This window comes from Rhinoderma darwinii, chromosome 2 (assembly GCF_050947455.1).
Source record: "Rhinoderma darwinii isolate aRhiDar2 chromosome 2, aRhiDar2.hap1, whole genome shotgun sequence".
In the NCBI taxonomy this organism is placed as follows: Eukaryota; Metazoa; Chordata; class Amphibia; order Anura; family Rhinodermatidae; genus Rhinoderma; species Rhinoderma darwinii.
The window spans coordinates 56,113,734-56,135,362 of record NC_134688.1 but is presented as its reverse complement, the minus strand read 5'-3'; the positions used below and the strand labels follow the sequence as shown (position 1 = coordinate 56,135,362).

Genomic DNA, 21,629 nt, shown 5'->3' with positions numbered 1-21,629 from the left:
AAATGCAAAAATAAATTCACATGATTGTACTACTGTAGTTTGGTTTGGATGAAAATGTGTTAATACAAATTATGATAAGCAAACATATATACCCTGACCGAACATATACATGAGAATACATATCTATATACTCATGTTCACATATACATACACAAGTCAAAGAGCATATATAAAGATGAGTGCAAAGTAATAGTTCCATACCATTATACCTCTAACAACATTTATGTATATCAAAGGTACACATAACACAATATATACACACATATATTCACCCACATTCACATATACAAACATACCGGACTTCACACATTGCATATGCATTCAATATACACAGAATTGCAAGTATACATGAGTGTATAACAATCTATATACAAATTTTAATAATAAAAGATACCCTTGCTAAAAAATTATAGTGGTGAATAAGATATAATAGTGACAGTAATATTGTGATGATAAAAGACGGGGTGTATACCAATATTAAGAAATCATCAAATATATATAATGTGTATGTATTTATAAACTACACATTGATTTAGATCTGATGATCATGCAGTCACCCACATAAAAAAGTGAAAAAATATATATGATGCATATTGATAATGGCACTTATAAATGCGCCAATAGTCACTGTGATGTGAAAGTGCATGTTACTGATGAATAAATTATAGTGACTAAAAGGTGAACAATAAGTACATAATTAAACAAAAATCAAGATATGTAGGTAAATGTGAAAAAAATAATAATAATAATGATGATAAGTGTACATGTGAAGGTGTGCAATATGTGTGTGTGGATATGTGAAGAACTAAAAAATAAGTAAGGTGTGGTGAGTGATGAGTGTGTGTGTGTGTGTGTGTGTGTGTGTGTGTGTGTGTGTGTGTGTGTGTGTGTGTGTGTGTGTGTGTGTGTGTGTGTGTGTGTGTGTGTGTATATGTATATCCAAGTGATGTGAGGATGACGATAAAGTGAAAAAAAATTTGATAAGACTTTTTTCTCGTTGTATAGTATAGTAAAGTAGTGTGGAAAACACACTTTGAAACCCTGTTGTTACTGGATAGTGATGTTAGTAAACAATTATACAAAATTGCGCTGCACATATAACTCTGCACGTCTACATTTTAGTATTGTATTCCCATAGTTTTCTACATATCCATTGTTGTAGGATAGTTAGGTGAATCCCCTGAGATGAATTGTTCAAAAATCAAATGAGGAAGTGGTTATGATCTCAAAAGATCATTACATGTTAGATCACAGCCAGTTCATAAACGATCATCTGTAACATTAAAAATAAAAATTAGAAACATAAAAGTTTAGAAACGACAGTGATTTGATCATTGCTAAACATTTAAAACTGACACCATGAGAGATCCCGACACCTCTATAAAAATGCTGCAAATCCCAAGTTCTCATTCAAGCCATTTGGTTGTACTGTCTTTAATTTCCAGATCCATCTGGATTCCAATTTTGACAGTTTTTTCATTACTGACCCACCTCTCAAATCAGTCTTTACACAATCAATGCCTTTGACTTTGAGGGCTCTGGATTCACATCCATGGTATGTGAAAAAATGCCTCGGAAGAGTTTTTAACAACTCAATGTTTTCTGGAGCAGTGCCCCTCGCTGCCTCTATGCTGTTCACGTGTTCCCTTGTTCTGATTTTGAGCTCTCTACTGGTAAGACCAATATAAATCTGTGTATGGTGATATTATGTAGGCTGTGTATGGTGATATTATGTAGGCTGTGTATTGCAGTATTATGTAGGCTGTGTATGGTGGTATTATGTAGGCTGTGTATGGAGGTATTATGTAGGCTGTGTATTGCAGTATTATGTAGGCTGTGTATGGTGGTATTATGTAGGCTGTGTATGGAGGTATTATGTAGGCTGTGTATGGTGATATTATGTAGGCTGTGTATGGTGATATTATGTAGGCTGTGTATGGTGGTATTATGTAGGCTGTGTATGGTGATATTATGTAGGCTGTGTATGGTGATATTATGTAGGCTGTGTATGGTGGTATTATGTAGGCTGTGTATGGTGGTATTATGTAGGCTGTGTATGGCGGTATTATGTAGGTATTATGTAGGCTGTGTATGGTGGTATTATGTAGGCTGTGTATGGAGGTATTATGTAGGCTGTGTATGGTGGTATTATGTAGGCTGTGTATGGTGGTATTATGTAGGCTGTGTATGGAGGTATTATGTAGGCTGTGTATGGTGGTATTATGTAGGCTGTGTATGGAGGTATTATGTAGGCTGTGTATGGTGGTATTATGTAGGCTGTGTATGGAGGTATTATGTAGGCTGTGTATGGTGATATTATGTAGGCTGTGTATGGTGATATTATGTAGGCTGTGTATGGTGGTATGTAGGCTGTGTATGGTGGTATTATGTAGGCTGTGTATGGCGGTATTATGTAGGTATTATGTAGGCTGTGTATGGTGGTATTATGTAGGCTGGATATGGCGGTATTATGTAGGTATTATGTAGGCTGTGTATGGTGGTATTATGTAGGCTGTGTATGGCGGTATTATGTAGGCTGTGTATGGTAGTATTTTGTTGGCTATGCACGGCGGTATAATGTAGGCTGTGTATGGTGGTATTATGTTGGCTATGCACGGCGGTATAATGTAGGCTGTGTATGGCTTTATAATGTAGGCTGTGTATGGTGGTATTATGTTGGCTATGTATAATGGTATTGTGTAAGCTGTGTATGGCGGTATAATGTAGGCTGTGTATGGCATTATAATGTTGGCTATGTATGGTGGTATTATGTAGGCTGTGTATGGTGGTATTTTTTTAGACTGTGTATGGTGGTATTATGTAGGCTGCGTATGGAGGTATTATGTAGACTGTGTACTGCAGTATTATGTAAACTGTGTATGGCAATATTATGTAGGCTGTGCATGGCAGTATAATGTAGACTGTATATGGTGGTATTATGTAGGCTGTGTATGGCAGTATAATACAGATTGTATATGGTCATATTATGTAGGCTGTGTATGGTGGTATTGTGTAGGCTGTGTATGGTGGAATTATGTAATCTTTGTTTGGCGGTATTATGTAGGCTGTGTATGGCAATATAATGCAGATTGTATATGGTGGTATTATGTAGGCTGTGTATGGTGATATTATGTAGGCTGTGTATGGTGGTATTTTGTTGGCTATGTACGGCGGTATAATGTTGACTGTATATGGTGGTATTATGGAGGCTGTGTATTGCAGTATTATGTAGGCTGTGTATTGCAATATTATGTAGGCCGTTTATGGTAGTATTATGTAGGCTGTGTATGGTGGTATTATGTAGGCTGTGTATGGTGGTATTGTGTAGGCTGTCTATGGTGGTATTTAGTTAGCTATGTACGATGGTATAATGTAGACCAGGGGTCTCAAACTCTGCAGGGTAAACGGGCCGCGTTATTTTCAAACTTGATACAATACAAAATTATTGTTAATGAATTAGCTATTTGAACTACTATAACAATACTACATTACTATAATAATAGCGTTAGGTGTAAACTTACAGGAAATTTGTGAGTTTACTCCACGTGCTTATTTTAACAATCTAGTTTTCCAGTTTAAGTGTCGCTAAATGACGTGTGGCGGCTCAGTTGGCAGCGTTTGGCAGACACAAGAATGTCAACATTGGGTAGCCCCTTTTTAGATACTGCCACAGTGCCCTCTGTAGATATTGCCACAGTGCCCTTTGTAGATAGTGCCACACCCTCCCGTAGATAATGCCACAGTGTCCTCTGTAGATAATGCTACAGTGTCCTCTGTAGATAATGCTACAGTGTCCTCTGTAGATAGTGACACAGTGTCCTTGTAGATAGTGCCACAGTTTCCACAGCCGATAGTGCCACAGTACCCTCTGTAGATCGTGCCACCCACACCCACATGTGTATAGTGCCAAACCCACCAAATGTCGATAGTGCCACACACAACCAAATGTAGATATGCCCCGCACGCACCTCCTATAGATAGCTGCATTGGGGCTCCCTCTTGAAGTGGAATCCCCAGGCAGAGCATTATACATATGGACAGTGACTTCAGGGCTCCCTCCAGCAGAGGAATCCCCGGCTTGAGCGTCTGCAATGCTCTAGCTGGGGATTCCACTCCTAGAGGTAGCCCCAATGGAGATAACTACAGTGAGGGGGTGGGGGTGTAGCGCTGTCAACAGGGTGGGGTGTGTGGGGCGCTATCTACAAGGGGGGTTGCACTATCTACAGGGGGCTGTGGGGCCATTACTCACCTACCACCAACGATCTAGCAGCGCGGGAGGGGGACTGCGCACCTTCTTGAAGGCTGTGTATTGCGGTATTATGTAGGCTGTAATATGGTGGTATTCTGAAGGCTGTGTATGGCGGTATTCTGAAGGCTGTGTATAGCGGTATTATGTAGGCTGGATATGGCGGTATTATGTAGGTATTATGTAGGCTGTATATGGGGGTATTATGTAGGCTGTGTATGGCGGTATTATGTAGGCTGTATATGGGGGTACTATGTAGGCTGTGTATGGCATTACACGGACTGTGTGGCAGTGTTATGTGGCTATGAATGGTTATGTATCATGGGGGGGGGGGGGGCTTAGGTAAAGTATCTGCTCTGGGGTCCACAGGACTGCATGTCTTCATGTGTTATATTGTAGAATAACACACTAATAGGTAATACATATGTGACACTGGAGGACTTGCATGCACATTCATAAACAAACATGAGACAGTTCCACTCACTCATCCACCACTTTAAATAAGTATATGGATCAACCACTATTGTACTTTCATATTCCCTGTAAAAACAAAAGTGAAAGGCTGCCATCACCTGGCCTAAAAGCATTATTGCAGTTGTTATTTAGTAGACCATTGTTTTCCTAGAACAGAAGTCTTTTATCACAACTCTCTTAAACCAGAGAGAGACAGTTTCTTCCTTATGAAGGATGGAGCTATTTTGCATACTCCCCTGACCCCCCCCCCTAGAGCATTGCCCTAAAGTCTCCCTAACAGCTGGAGAATCAGCACCTTCCACACATGTTATCTCACACAACTCACCAGTGCCCTACTCTGCACTGATGAAAAGCAACGGCTACGAAACAGTGCGGTCTACAGATCTGTGTCTCTGGTTTGGCTTATAACCCGAGTCATGTTCTAGGCTATATAATGGGTCGGACATTGACTGGATAGCTACCTATAGATTCACACAAGAGAGATCTTTTTTTTTCCTTCTGGAGGAGAGTTAATTGGCATCACAACTTGCATACAGATGTTTCCACCTTATTAGCTCTCATTAGTGCAGAATATGATATCTGGCTTATGGGATAGAATTTGGGGAGTAGCCAGAGAGAATAGCTGTAAGGGCACGTTCAGACGTGGCAGAGTTTTTCGGCTGCAAATGTTGGTGCAGATTTGGGGCAATTACGCAATGAATCTGCACCAACATTTTCATATTTGACAGGTAATTCAGACGTTGCAGAAGACACAGCGGACTTGCCACAGATTTCAGTTTTTGCATTGCAAAGGCTGAAATACGCAGTGAAATTCTGCTTCTCCGCAACAGACAGTGCATGCTGCGGAGGGAAAATTCTGCACCGCAGCCTATGGTCCGCAGCGGAGCTTTCCGCAACGTCTGAACTAAGTTTCCTAAAAATGTATTGAAACAAATGTAAAACACGGCCGCAGGAGAATTCCACAGCAATTCCGCCACGTGTGAATGTGCCCTAAGGCTTCTTTCACACTAGCGTTCGTGTACGTTTACCTCTCTTCCATCAAAGGAAGAGAGGATCGAAAGATTATACGGGAAGCAACGGTTTCGTTAGAATGAACATTAATTTCAATGGTAATTCTTTTGTTCCAGTTGCTTCCCGTTTGGCTCCGTTCACTAGGTTTCCGCTTTTTTGAACGGAAACAAAAGTTCTGCAGACTGCAATTTTGTTTCCGTTCAAAAAAGCGGAAACCTAGTGAACGGAGACAAACGGAAAGCAACTGAAACAGAAGAATTACTATTGAAATCAATGTTCATTCTAATGAAACCGTTGCTCCCCGTTTAATCTTTCAATCCTCTCTTCCTCTGATGGAAGAGAGGTAAACGTATACTAACAGTAGTGTGAACGGAGCCTGAGGAGTTATTATGTAATGGGATTCATGCAGGGAAACAGGAGCTATTTACATGGTTAACGTCTATCACAAATCCCCAAAATAATGGGTTTATTTCCCAGTTTTGGATAGTCAGTGCAGCAATGCAAATCTTGTGCTTTTGTCTCTTTGGCCAATTATGGATCCAGAATCTTTAGTGTATAGAACAGATCCACCTTTACATTTACAGCGGTTTATTGAAACTTGCATACAGCTTGTTCAGGAATTTCTGTATTTCCGATTTCTCTCATTTTGACAATATTTGATGTAAATTTCTTCTTGCACCTGTAGGTCAAGTACTTGTTCTCAGATAAAACGGGAACGTTAACTTGCAATGTAATGCACTTCAAAAAATGCAGCATTGGAGGTATCACATATGGGTAAGTGTATCAGCACACAATTTACACAATACTGTTACATGTTCTTAGGGTGTATTGACATGGTGCGGTTTTGACGCAGTTTTTGCCGGACGGACAAAGACCGCACTGAAAAAAAACACATGCATGTACCATGATTTGCCACAGTTTTGCAGTTAGCATAGAAAATGCAGCAAATCGCTCTAAAAATGCATGCGTTTTTTCGGTGCGGTTTTCGGGCACTTTTCAAAAATGGGGCAAATCCGCACTGTGTGAATACAACCTTATAGAATACAACAATGAATATTTAAGTCTCATGAAATCTTATTATTTAGCATGTTTATTTTATTCTTTTTTTATTATCAAACATGGATTTACCTTTATTATTATTATATGTATTTGTATTTTTTCTTTATTACTGTTTGCTTTTATAAATGTTTGCTTCTTAATTAAAATTGGTGAACATTGTTTAAACTTCTCATTGCTCCGGTTGAGCAATGAGAAGTAACGGGGTGGAGGTGGGGGGGAGTCCCTGCGATCAGACAATTATCACCTAACGTGTGGATATGTGATAATTGTCGATTCTGGCACAGCCCTTTTAATTTAAAATCTGTTGTTTTGTATCTACAACTCCGATAAAGACCAATGTGTCTCCATGGTTACAGACTACAAACAAACTCTGTGCAGTCTGGTACTGCAGTCATAACTCCCTTCCATATATTCCCTACTTGTTGCTAATCTACCAAATATATGTTAGTAAGAAGTAAGGGACAGCAATATAACTGCAGAATCAGACTACAAAGAGTGTATTTGTATTCTGTAACCGTGGAGACACACGTCTACTTAGGAGCTGTAGACACAAAACGATATGAGATTTTTGTATTAAGATTATTATGCAAAGTTGCTTCAATTCTATTTTTGATGCATTGGAACAGTAAAACAGTAAAAAAAATCTGTGGTGAAGGTGGACCTTTTACTTTAGGATGAACCAAGTATCAAGATATCCTGTAGCAATGGTACAAATGATTAATACTGGTTCATCAAACGTGTGATATTCGTCAACATGCCGCACACCATATGAGGATCTTACCTGTTGTAGTGCACTTACACTTTCTCATGAGGGCCCTTCCCCTCCTTTAAAGGGATCCTGTCATCAACATCTTACCTGTTAAACTCGCCTGACCCCTCAATGGCCGCAGCTGTCCAGAGTTCGTTCCTGTTCTCTTCTTTCCTGAAGTCCTCTGTCGGTAAATATAGTCGTTTAAACTTTTCCCGCCTTTTATGGTAATTATTTTTCCCTCTGGGATGCAGCTTCTTAACCCCGCCCACCGTTGCCACCTGTCTGGCCCTGACTGGCTAAGGAGCTGTCAATCAAAAAGAAGGAGGTGGAGTCCACTCTGAGATGCTGGAGGAATGAAAATCTGACTCTTTTCAGATGAAGATTTGACTCTTTTCTGCTCATTTGCATATGGCATGGGACCACTGAAAAACGGAATACTAAAGCTACAGAGCTTACTTAGAACATATTTATAGCTTAGATGACAATGATTTTTCACCCACTTTCACCAGGTATTGCTGGCTTTATAGCTAAAATGTTGGTGACAGGTTCCCTTTAAGGCCACATTTACACGAACGAGTGCAAACTCGGATGTGAAAAACTGCAATTTTTCACGTCCGATTTGCACCCGTGTGGTTACCGTTTTCACGAATCCTCATAGACTTGAGTCTATCGAGGGATCCGTGAAAAGGGAAGAAAATAGGACATGTTCTATTTTTCAACTGACTCTTCACACGGTCCGTTGAAACAACGGCCGTCTGTTCGGCCCCATTGAAATACATGCGTCCATGTGACGGACGTTGTTTTAACGGACGTGTATTAAGGTCGTCTGAATTCGGCCTAAAACTAATTGTGCCCTAAAACTTGATAAACTTTCCCTGCTGAGTCTACAGTCCAGGACAAATGAATTATAATTGTGATTACATTATTTCTATAGTGGTCTGTTCTTAATGATTAACTTTACTCTGGCAAATTCTTCTGGTTTTATGGATTATCAAGAAATCCTAACTTCCAGATTATGGATAAAAGTATTATTTGTTAAAATTTCAAAATATGTATCAAACATTTCTCCGTGTATTTTACCCTTTTTCTTATCTCCACATAACTGGAAGACACTTTCCAGAATTTGAGAGGGAGCGCTCCTCTGAAGATTTCAGGTAATTTTGTCTTATTTTTAAGTTTTATTTAGCTAATACGCAGACTCTGTAGCCATCAATTCCTGATATTAACTTCATCTTTCATCATCATCTTCCTCTTAGCTACAAAATTCTGTGCTGAGTCATTTCTTAATATATCTTTATAGTTGTCATCGATTTTCTGATACAGAGCTCCAGGTCCCCTGTAGAGACATTGATTTAAATTATAACATTCTGGCTGCCACCACTAGAGGGAGCTTACTGCATACTGGGTTATTATTTAGTTCAATGTATAAACAGTCTAAACTAAGCTCCTGAGGCAGCCAACATATTGGGGGAGATTTATTAAGACTGTTGTTTCATACACCAGTCTTACTGTAAATCACATAAACAACACAAAAGTTTGAACAACGCATTCCAACAAAATGAAACAGAACGTGTATATAGGTGCAAGAACGCCTGTGACTGCAAATTTATAGAGCACACAAGAAAATGGCGACAGCACACTGCGAACACTAATGCCACCTAAGCCACTAAATATAAATATATATGCATTACTGCTAAATCTACTTAAAATAGGGAGGTTCTTAGCACACATTTTGATCAAATTGTGTGGGCCCATCTGCCACAACAAGGCGACCCCCATGAGGTGGGAACCTATGCTGCACATACACACAGAACTGGGACTAAGCCTACATATACTTGGGGATTGTAGGAGCCAGCATTAAACTAATTAAAATCACACAGGGCAGAATAGGAGGAGTGCAAGATCAAAACAGTCACTAACCCCACATATATGAATCACATAAACAACAAAAAAGTTTGAACAGCACATTCCAAAAAAGTGAACAAAACGTGTATGCAGGTGCAAGAACGCCTGTCACTGCAAAAGGTGGCATTAGTGTTCGCAGTGTGCAGTCACCATTTTCTTGTCTGCTGTATATTTGCAGTCACAGGCGTTCTTGCACCTGTATACACATTTTGTTTCATTTTGATGGAATGTGCTGTTCAAACTTCTGTGTTGTTTATGTGATTCATATATGTGGGGTTAGTGACTGCCTCCATTTTCTTGTTCTTGCACTCCTCCCATTCTGCCCTGGGTGATTTTAATTAGTTTAATGCTGGTTCCTACAATCCCCAAGTATATGTAGGCTCAGTCCCAGTTCTGGGTGTATGTGCAGCGTAAGTTCCCACCTCATAGAGATCGCCTTGTCGTGGCAGGTAGGCTCACACAAATTGATCAAAATGTGCGCTAAGAACCTCCCTATTGTAAGTAGATTTAACAGTAATGCATATTTATTTATATTTAGTGGCTCAGTTGGCTTTAGTGTTCGCAGTGTGCTGTCGCCATTTTCTTGTGTGCAGTCTTAGGGGGGATTCACACGAGCGTGTATTTGGTCCGTGTGGGCCGCGTGGTTTTCACGCGGCACGCATGGACCAATACAAGTCTATGGGGCAGTACAGACAGTCCGTGCTTTTTGCGCAGCGTTTGTCTGCTGCGCAAAAAGCGCGACAGGTTCAATAACTCGGCGTATTTCGCGCATCACGCACCCATTGAAGTCAATGGGTGCGTGAAAACCACGCAGGTTGCACGGAAGCACTTCCGTGCGAACCGACTGAAACAGCGCACCAGCTGTCAAAAGGATGAATGTAAACAGAAAAGCACCACGTGCTTTTCTGTTTCCGAACATCCAAACGATGAGCGATGAGCGAAGCCGGACAAGCGAACCGAACTTCACCGGGTTCGGCCGAACTTGTTTTGGCCGAACCCGGCAAAAAAATTATCGGTACGCGACGTCAGGAGATAGTCACTGTCCATGGTGCTGAAAGAGTTAAACTGTTTCAGCACCATGGACAGTGACTTCCGATCCCAATAAACATGAACCTGTAGAAAAAAAAACGAAGTTCTGACTTACCGATAACTCCCGGCTTCTTCCTCCAGTCTGACCTCCCGGGATGACAATTCAGTCCAAGTGACAGCTCCAGCCAATCACAGGTCAAGCACAGGCTGCAGCGGTCACATGGACTGGCGCGTCATCCAGGGAGGTGGGGCCCGATGTCGAGAGGCGCGTCACCAAGGACGCGTCACCAAGGACGCGTCACCAAGGCAACGGCCGGGAAGTTCTCGGTAAGTACGAACTTTTTCTTTTTTTTCAACAGGTTTTTCGATATTGTGTTCGGCATTCACTGTCGAGGGTGCTGAAAGAGTTAGCTCTTTCAGCACCTTGGACAGTGACGGGCGTCGACTAGCCTCATCTCTATGATGGCGGCTGCGCGAAAATCACGCAGCCGCGCATCATACATGGATGACACACGCAGCTGTCAAATGTTTTTTGCGCGCGCAAAACGCTGCGTTGCTTGCGCGCGCAAAAACGCAACGTCCGTCTGTATCTGCCCTTACTGTAAAGATAGCGCGAGTAAGATGTGCCTAATTTTGTAAGATGCGCAACTCTTATTATTAAATTAGGCACATCTCTGGCTGACCATGCTCCTGAAAGGGAAATCTACAGCAGCTACGAGCTGGTGTACATTTCCGGTATCATTTACGCTGGAATCTGGTGTAAATTATAGTTAATTTGTCAGGCAGCGTCAGGCCACAAACCCATTTTCTAAACCCTGCCTACTTTTTAAAAGTGCATCAAAAGCAAATTGTGACTTTTGATGCATTTGCGACTTTTGTATGCCAGAAAACTGTCGTTGAAAAGTTAATAAATCCCCCCATTATCTATTACATCTAGGGGGGGGGGATATATAAACAGATTTACCCCAGTTTTCTGGTGTAATAAAGTTGCGAATTTTGGGGCACGTTATAGTTGCACTAAAATCTGTGGCTTTTTACTTTTCTCGCTACTTTCCAAAAGGGATGAAAAAAGGGGCGGGGTTTAGCTGAAGGAGGCACGCTTCTGCAGGAACGACAGATTTATCAAACTGGTGTAAGTTATACTGCTAATTTGCATTTTTGTCACATGGACAGCCAAAGATGCACCAAATATACTAGGTGTGCACCTCTTAATATATTTGGCGCATTTTCCATCAATGTAAATTTATTTAAGACTGGTGTTTGACACGTTTCACAGTCTTAGGGTATGTTCACATGAGGGCTTCCGTTACGGCTGAAATTACGGGTATGTTTCAGCCTGAAAACATCCCCGTAATTTCAGCCGTAACGGCATGTGCAGGCGCTTGAACGCCGCGTCAATTACGGACGTAATTGGCGCTGCTATTCATTGGAGTCAATGAATAACGGCTCCAATTACGGCCAAAGAAGTGACAGGTCACTTCTTTGACGCGGGCGTCTATTTACGCGCCGTCATTTGACAGCGGCGCGTAAATTACGCCTCGTGTGAACAGACAAACGTCTGCCCATTGCTTTCAATGGGCAGATGTTTGTCAGCGCTATTTTCGGCGCTATTTTCGGACGTAATTCGAGGCAAAAACGCCCGAATTACGTCCGTAATTAGTGCGTGTGAACATACCCTTAATGTATTGCCCCCACTGTCTAGACAAGGAATTTCGAGGTTTGTGTCAGAGAAACAAAGCTCCGACCACTAGAAAGATATATTAAAGGGTTTGTCCAGTCCCTAAAAATTGATAGCCTATCCTCAGTATAGACCATCAATATTTGATCGGTTGGGGTCCGACTTCCAGGACCCTCGCTGATCAGGGGTTTTAAATCGGCGCAGGGCTCGTACTAGCACTGCTTCCCATTTATTTTTCCATACTGCTCACACTGTGAATCGACAGCACAGCGGTAGCGGCAGTTCACAGTATTACAGCCTTCTCTCATTCACTTCACTGGGAGAAGGGTGTAATACTGTGAACCGACGTTACTGCTGTGTCAGCGGTTCACAGTGTGAGTACTGACCGGAATGAAGGGGAAGCAGCGCTCATACGAGTGCTGCGGCCCATTTAAAACAGCTGATTGGCAGGGATCCCGGCAGTCAGACCCCAAACGATCAATTTTTAGAGACTGGACAACCCTTTAAGAAATAATTCAGCACATAATGTTTTACCTGTTTAGATTAAATAAAATGGTATTCACGGATGAACATTCACTTAAGTCCAAGATCCCAAACACACAGTCCTGATGCAGTTTTTGGTGCAGTTTATTTGAGCCAAAGCTAGAAGTGGATCCAAAAGGAAGGGAATGTATAAAGAAAATACTGATGCATCTCCTTTCTTTTGAGTCCACTCCTGTGTTTGGCTTAAAAACTGAGCCAAAAACGACATCAAATCTCTGTGTGTGATCCTGCCTGGTGGTCAGTGGTTTCAAGCTGTGGCTCTCAAGCTGCTAGAAAAATATGGCTGGATTCACACGCGACTGAAAGGGTGTCATCAGATGCAGCAAATTTTTTTGCTGAAATTTTCTGCGACAGAAAATCAGTTCCATTCATTTCGGCAACAAAATCTGTTGCATGTGACTGCACCCAAAGACCTTGTTCACACAGTTCAGATTTGCTGCAGATTTTTCATGGATTTTTTCAAGCCAAAGCCAGTAACGGAACCTAAATGGAAGAAATATATATAGGAAGGAATACAGGTCTGCTCTTCTGGATCCAATTCTGTTTTTGTGATCCAATTCGGCACTGTGTGATTAAGACCAAGTTCTACAGGTATTCCGCAGCATATCCGCAGCGTTTCTGCAGCACAACACTCTGGAAGTTGTAGTTTCTCAACAGCTGAAGAACCACAGGCCGCAGACCGACACAGCAATTCCATGTCACTCCTTTGAAAACCTTTGAGGCAAACGTGATCCTTTGTTAGAAACCATTTGTATGAGTCATAATTTTATAAATCCTGACTGAAAATCCCGTGTTAGACAACCTTGTTTCTTCCATTTCCAATGAGCCACTTTGCTAAATACCCCAAGCCCTGACTATTTGATATGTTTGTATTACAAAACTGCTTTAATCTTTTTATTTATTCTTCACACACAATTATTTTATTCCTTAATCCAATGCCAGACGAGGCCTCGAGTGTGTAACAGACGGGCGTCTTGTAGGACTCCTGGCAGAGGACGCTTTAAACATGCTCTCCCTTTTTCTCAGACTGGCATGTTTATCTTACATACAAGAACATGCATTGAAAAAAAACTGGGCAGAACGTAAACTAGCTTAAAGTTTTATTACATTTTGGATTTTCGTTTTTTTTGTGTCATTAGTAAATAGGCTTTCTATGCCAGCAGATGCTTTTTTTTCACTGTTCTACATTAATAATAATCACTTACTATGGAAAAATGGGACAATTCTTATAAAGGTTTACGCCGGCCCTCTATTGGAGCTCGGCCTACCTTATGTAATGGTGGAACGTGTAAGTCCTGATCATTAATGCTGAACACAGAGCCGTTCCTGGCAAATTCTCCTTGTCTGAACATTGGCCACACTGTCATTAGTGGTCAGCGGGCCCGTAGTTAGTGAAATCTGGCTGCAAATATTCCATTTAGGCTGTGCCAAGAACTCTTCATTCAAAGCTGAAAGGTTTATACTGTGTAGTATTTCTTAGCAGTCTCTTAATCCACTCGAGGCTTCACAGAGCAGCGTGTTTGACTTCCTCTCTCCGCATCGACAGATGTATACGTTATTCTCCATGAATATATGACCACATGCATTCATGTGTATACAAGGGAAAAGTCATCATGGAGAGATCCGAAAGACATCCACAGATTAGGTGTTTGTCTTCTTTTGGGTTTATTTAAAGGATCCCGCATAGTAATTTGTTTCAGTCAAATTCCACTCCAATGCTTCCAGCCGTTTATATTCCGTGTGCCGCTAAGAGCTGTTTCTAAACGCAGAGCAGATTTACTTAAAAAATCCTCAGGAACCTGTAGATTAAAGTACAAGCTTCGAAGTAATTGTTGACATTTCCTCTTATTCTTGGACAAACATAACCGTGTGTTTTTCTTTTTCTTTTAAATATAGAGAATAAAACAGCTCTTTACAATATGGAGGGATTTCTAGAAGAATGCTGTAAGATACAAGAGGCAGGAAATTAGCCTACAAGACAGTATTTTATCCGGGTCGCATCGGTAGAAAAAATTAAAGGGGCTCTTCGTAAGAATACTGTGGTGCCCTAGAGGCAGGAATTGGTACAACTTCCTTATATACAGATGTTTCCTCCCTTATTTTTTTCTCTTAATCCGACATAACCCAATATGTATGGCGAGAGATGTTAAACAAACATGTAAAAAAAAACATACACCTGCGACGAATGCCATCTGTCATCCATGTTGTTATAAAAACATGTACATCATAGCCATCCAGTAAAAAAAATATATAAGTTAAACTTATACGTTTTTTAACATGGAAGTCTATGGGTGACAGATTTCCGACGGATCACATCCATCAGAGGCAGCTTTCAACCGTAGCCCATAGACTCCCAATTTAAAAAAAAGTATACGTTAAACGTATACGTCTTTTACTGGATGGTTGTGGTTGATGCCTCTGATTAAATTCCATCTGTCAGCCATTGACTCCCATGTTAACAAAATGTAAACATTTAATATATAAATAAAATTTGCTTGATCTCGCAAGATCGTATTGAATTGGTATCATGACAAATTGCATAACGTAACACAATTCAAGTAAAAAGAAGGGTGAACACATCTGTACACTTGCACTTCCACACTGATCATTGGGTTTCCTGTGGCATCTGTGGAGGGGCACATACTTGACTCCGTCCAGTCCACTAAGTCCTTCTCAGACGAGGTGTCCAGGAGGTGATCTGACACAGCTATGCCATTGCTACCAGCTCCCGTACTCCCCATCATCAGCACAGAGGGAGACAAAATCAGGAAAGGGTGTATATAAAAGTGACAATTCCTCTCTCTTGGCATCACTTTATTAAAGTACAAGATCCCTTTAATAGTAGGAAGAATTATAAAAAACAGTGCATATAAAAACAGAGGTATTGTTTACTGCAACCAATCAGATTACAGCTCTAATTTCTCTGGTGTAGGTTGTAAAATAAAAGCAATGACCTGATTAGGCTGTAATCTCCCTGACTATTTCTGCACTCGTTTTTATAACTCTCACCCAGCGTGCAGATTATTTTGATGTGTGTACATTGTTCCTTTGTGTTGTGTATTAGTTATTCTTATATAAATTAGACAGTTGTGTGTAGTAAGAATGAAGGTCATTCACAGAGCAGTGTTGTTGATTGCATTGTCAGTAAAATTATATTTTTATTTTTTTATTTTATTTTTTTACAAATTTTAATTAAAGGGAACCCCCAGCGATCAGCTTTTTATCATTGGGGAACCTTTGTCCGGGCAGACATTTCCCCTGCAGTGTAACATGCCGGACAATGAAGTGAATAGTCAACTATGGTCCACCAGACTCACTTAGCAGCTCCCCGCTCCCTCAAAGAGGAGTTTCCCCGAGTGTGGGGATCCCCCTCTATGAGGTTCATATGCCCTAATAGGGCATTTGGAAAGAGGCAGTGGTTATGAGACAACCCCTTAAATCTATGTAAGGACATGGACACACATCTTTGTTTATTACTGTAAGGCCGTGTTCACACATCATGTATTTATTGCAGAATTTCTATTGCGGAATCTGCACTGAAATTCCACAACAAAGTACAGTACAATATAAGTGCGTTAAATCCTGCATCGGTCGGATCAGCGGCACTGACAGATTCAGTGTCAGCGGGTCGATCGTGCTGTTACCGATCACATCTAAGTTCATAACTTAGATGTGATTGATTATAGGTGGATCTGCGTGTGAGATACACGCAGGACCCGCTGTCACTAAGCCCGTCAGTCCCGCGGACCTGACGGATTCAGGTCTTAGCGCACGATACAGCTGCTCCGTATACAGGTGTATATAGCCTTTAAGTAAAGCTTCATCTTTTTATAATAAAAAGTTCTGCAATTTTCTTATATACGGATGTAGCCATCTTTTTTTCTTCACTCTGATAACTTGTTGCAGCGTGATATCACACAACAAAAGCCATTGAAAAAGTCGTTAAAGGGGTTTTCCCATCAGAGACATTTATGACGTCCACAGGATATGTCATAAATGTCAGATAGATGCGGGTCCCATCTCTGGGACCCGCACCTATCTCTAGAACGGGGTCCCCTAAACCCTGTTCTACCGCTCTGTGTTGTGCCTGAATCGTGTTATTTCCGACCATGAATTATGGAAACAGCGTAGCTTGCTCAGCAACACTGTTTCTGTAACTCCCATAGTAGTGAACAGCAGTTCCGGAAGCAGTGCAGCAAGCAGTGTATAGCATGAGAGCTACGCTGTTTCCGTTATTCATGGTTGGATATCACACGATTCAGCCACAACACAGAGAGGTAGAACAGGGTTTAGGGGGCCCCGTTCTAGAGAAAGGTGCGGGTCCCAGAGGTGGGACCTGCGTCTCTCTGACATTTATGACATATCCTGTGGATATGTCATAAATGTCCCTGATGGGAAAACCCCTTTAAAGTTTCTTGACATTGTGTATTTAATGCGTTAAAAGTTAACACAAAGATGGCTACATCTGTACATCATTCAATTTCAAACCATTTTCAAGATATCTGTTAGCTGTTTTTATGAGCTACCGTGGGTAAAATGTACAGTATAAACCTGGAGTCCAGTCTGTTTCGCTCACAGAAAATGTCCTAGACTGGGACAATCGTAGTCACCTATGAGCGGTGAGCAGCACCAGGTCCGTAGGGGTTTTCAGCTTGGTGACGTAAAGAAGAATGTTTTCATCCAATGTCAGCACACAAAGGTCTTGCAAATTCTGAGGAATTGAACCACAAAATATAATAGAAAGTTGAATAACTTTTTATTATACAATTATTAAGTTTTACTGAGATAAAAATGGAAACCTTTTAACTATAATATGAATTATTATGAATTACACATTTTAATCAAATGAACCAGACAGTGATTACCAGTGCTGCCAAGTTTATTTAAAGGGGTTTTCCAGTCATACAAAATTGATGACCTATCCTCAGGATAGGCAATCAATATCTGATTGGTAAGGGTCCGACTCCCGACACCCCCGCCGATCATCCATTTTGAAGGCGCCGCGGCGCACTTGATTAGGTGAAGGCTGTAATACTGTGGACCGCCACAATTCACAGTACGAGCAGATAAAAAATGTAGGGGAAGCAGGGCCCGTTCAAGCTGATCAGTGGAGATTCCCGGTAGTCGGACCCCCACCAATCAAATGTTGATGGCCTATTCTGGAGAATAACTTTATAGTATTTCATGTCAAAAGATATATCAACCTATTGGTCCGTCCCCCCTTCTTTTTTTTTTATAATGACTATTTGTTACTGTTAAAATATAGAACTTCTATCGAGGACTTTGATATAATTATAAACTTATAATGACTTTATGCCTATTGTTTTATTGGGCTGTGTCCCTGATTGAATTGTCAGATCTCAGTGAGTTTTGGAACATTTTGATTGTAATCTCTTTTATTAAGATAAAAAGACCAAGTCACAGTCTTCATTTCATTTGTACTATGTTTAGTCCATTTTTTTTCCACTTCTGGTTACTGAATTGACTCCAATTACATACATGGCAGAAAGATCGGCTTCTTATGTGCTTTTTAAATGAACACTCTGGGCAAAGGTTATATACTGTGTTATGTCTAGCGCAGGGTCTGAGCAGGAGATCCATGACACAGGGATTAAAAAAACACCAAACAGGGAATCCCTGTGTAATGCCCTGCCCATTTGGGCTCTGAAATAGACATAACACAGTGTATCAGCTGTTCCCGGAGTTCTCTTTTAATAAAATTACATGTCAAGGTCTACTGGTTCTAAGGGTCCTCTAACACGGCTCAACATGTAAACGAGTGCCGAACGAGACAGCTTATTGATAGGCGCTCGTTTGCTCCTTTTACAAGGAGCTATGATCAGTAATGTATGGGGATGAGTGATTGTTACTACGATCGCTTGTCCTTATACATCTCCATCATGTCGGCAGCACATCTCCACGTTTACACAGGGAGATGTGCGGCCAACAACGATAATATTTCTTGCAGCATAAACTATACAATCAGCCGATGACCAGGCTTGTTTGCTTATTTGTCGACTGATCTTTAGTCTGTTTACAAAGGGCAATGATCGGGAACGAGCGCTCACATGAACGCTCGTTTGCATAATAATTGACCTGTGTAAAAGGGCATAAGCCTATAAAAAAAAATTAATGCTTTCTGTATATGTGTCCCATTATTTTTTAACAACAAGATGCTGCAGGTAACTCTTAGATTTACACATTCTCAAACTATTTGGACAGTGAGTACTTGATAATATGAAGTATCTTTCTATACAAACATATCTATCCTGTCATTGAGGTACCATTCATGCATCAAACTTGTCAAGTTAACAGGAATCTTGACCCTGGATATGCATTTCATAAAGTTACCATATATCAAAGTTCTATCCAAAGGGTAGCTTGCTGGTAGCCGACCACCTTCTTATCAACTTTCTGGCAGTGCTGCCAGATATACCTGATGCTTACACTTAGGCTGGGTTCACACGAGCACGTTACGTCTGTAAAGGACGGAACGTATTTCGGCCGCAAGTCCCGGACCGAACACACTACAGGGAGCCGGGCTCCTAGCATCATAGTTATGTACGATGCTATGAGTCTCTGCCTCCCTGCAGTGTGTTCGGTCCGGGACTTGCGGCCGAAATACGTTCCGTCCTTTACGGACGTAACATGCTCGTGTGAACCCAGCCTTAGACCTCATGCACATGGCTGTATTATGGATCTGTGTAGTATGGATATGTAATACGGAGCTCATACAGTAATCTGCTAAGGTCACATACTCTCTGTGTATATCTGATTTTATACGGATGCTGCAAAAGGCGACTTAAAATAATGGTATGCTCCATGAGAATGGGAGAATAAGGTGCCTCATGGAGAAACCATATAGCAATACACCAAGTGCCTACAGGTCTGTAGAGAGGCGTAAATTGATCCTTCTGGGCCCCAATTAAATATTTTTAACAGGACCAGGATGTCATTTTTTATATTGGTGGATTTTTATGTGGCCGCTCTTGAGCATCAGATCACAGGCCAGTAATACAGTCTTTGTGTGCTTTGGGCTTAGCACTTAGGTCACTTTATAAATATGCTTTTGCTGTTCTATGGAGCAGTGGTTTGTAGTTGTATTTTTTACATAAATTACGTTTTTGTTAAAAAAAGGAAACTTTCCCAAAATGTATTATTATTATTATTATTATTATTATTATTATTATTATTATTATTATTATTATTATTATTATATGATTTCATTTCCATTGGCTAGTCAATATATACAGATGTGCACTTCCTTACCTTTCCTCTTATCTGAACGCATCCTGAGATGTGTTGGGCGAAATGAGCAGCTCTAAAAAAAAACACCATGATTTTGCAATACTGTATAACGAGATGTCTATGCTCTGTGTGGCCACCCTCTTGTTGTGATGTGAATTGCAGCCTATCAAGGGTTTTTCTAGCATGTCATGATATTTTAATGAAATGGTTTCATGAGAAATTGGGGTCCCTAACAAAATTCATGCAAAGGTAAGGGTGGACACATCTGCAAGTTATTAATATGGTGTGTATTCTACAAGTTATTATGCACACACTGCCACCACTGACTAGATTGGTTGAATAATAGATATACATAACAGTTATGTCAATGTAACAGCATTAAAACCTAACATAGGCTTCGTTCACATCTGTGTCGAGGCTCCGTTCATGGGTTCCGTCGGACGTTTCCGTCCGGGGAACCCATGAACGGAATCCAAACTGAAACAAATGGAGACCATAGATTTCCGTTTGCATCACCATTGATTTCAGTGGTGATGGATCCGATGCAAATGGTTTCCGTTTGTCACCATTATGTAAGGGTTCCGTTGTTTTGACGGAATCAATACCGTAGTCAATTGTGCTATTCATTCAGTCAAAACAGCAAAACCCATACAACACGGGGACAAACGGAAACCATTTGCACCGGATTCGTCACCATTGAAATCAGTGGTGATGCATAGGTTTCCGTTTGTTTCAGTTTAGATTCCGTTCATGGATTCCCCTGATGGAAAGCTCCGACGGAACCCATGACCGGAGCCCTGACGCAGATATGAACGAAGCCTTACAGGTGATACTTTCCTTTTATTGACGTTTACAATTATGTTTAAATCCCAACAAAATAATTACAATCTTATATTTTGTCTTCAGCCAGTTGCCAACAACAAGCGACTCCTGTGACTTTGATGACCCAAAGCTATTCCAAAACATTGAAGGTGAAAGTGTAAGTATTTATGGTAAAAGTTGCTTTACTAATGACTTTTCATTAAAACAAGTGAATCTATAAGGCTGGGTTCACACGACCTATTTTCAGACGTAAACGAGGCGTATTATGCCTCGTTTTACGTCTGAAAATAAGGCTACAATACGTCGGCAAACATCTGCCCATTCATTTGAATGGGTTTGCCGACGTACTGTGCAGACGACCTGTCATTTACGTGTCGTCGCTTGACAGCTGTCAAACGACGACGCGTAAAAATACAGCCTCGTCAAAATAAGTGCAGGACACTTCTTTCAGATGTAATTTGAGCCGTTCTTCATTGAACTCAATGAAGCACAGCTCAAAATTTACGGCTGTCAGAGAAGCCTCGCAAAATGCGAGGAGGAGCATTTACGTCTGAAACGAGGCAGCTGTTTTCTCCTGAAAACAGTCTGTCTTTTCAGACGTAAAAGCCTGCTACCGTGTGCACATACCCTTACGAAAAAATAGTCAGCACCCCCCTAACCAAGTGAAAGAAAAAAGCCGGGACAAGGTCTGCTGTGACTGCAAAGCAAATAAACACAAAGATACAGCAGCACCCCGCAGGTGCTAAGATATGTACAAACATTTTATATCTTTATTATCTTAAATGGCATTACTAAATTCACTGATGACACTTGAACTACCCTCTTACCGATTAGACTGTCGGTGTATCCGACCGAAATTAGTG

At 41.0% G+C, this 21,629-nt stretch overlaps 1 protein-coding gene across 2 annotated transcripts in view; it reads left to right on the top strand.

The window, feature by feature from the left end:
- ATP8A2 (ATPase phospholipid transporting 8A2) overlaps nucleotides 1-21,629 on the top strand; it is an 861,270-nt gene that overhangs the window by 226,918 nt on the left and 612,723 nt on the right. For both annotated transcript variants that reach the window (XM_075851660.1, XM_075851661.1), the window contains 3 exons: nucleotides 6,417-6,505; nucleotides 8,651-8,695; nucleotides 20,851-20,923. In XM_075851660.1, the coding sequence (XP_075707775.1) occupies nucleotides 6,417-6,505; nucleotides 8,651-8,695; nucleotides 20,851-20,923 (207 nt within the window). The remainder of the gene's footprint in view (nucleotides 1-6,416; nucleotides 6,506-8,650; nucleotides 8,696-20,850; nucleotides 20,924-21,629) is intronic.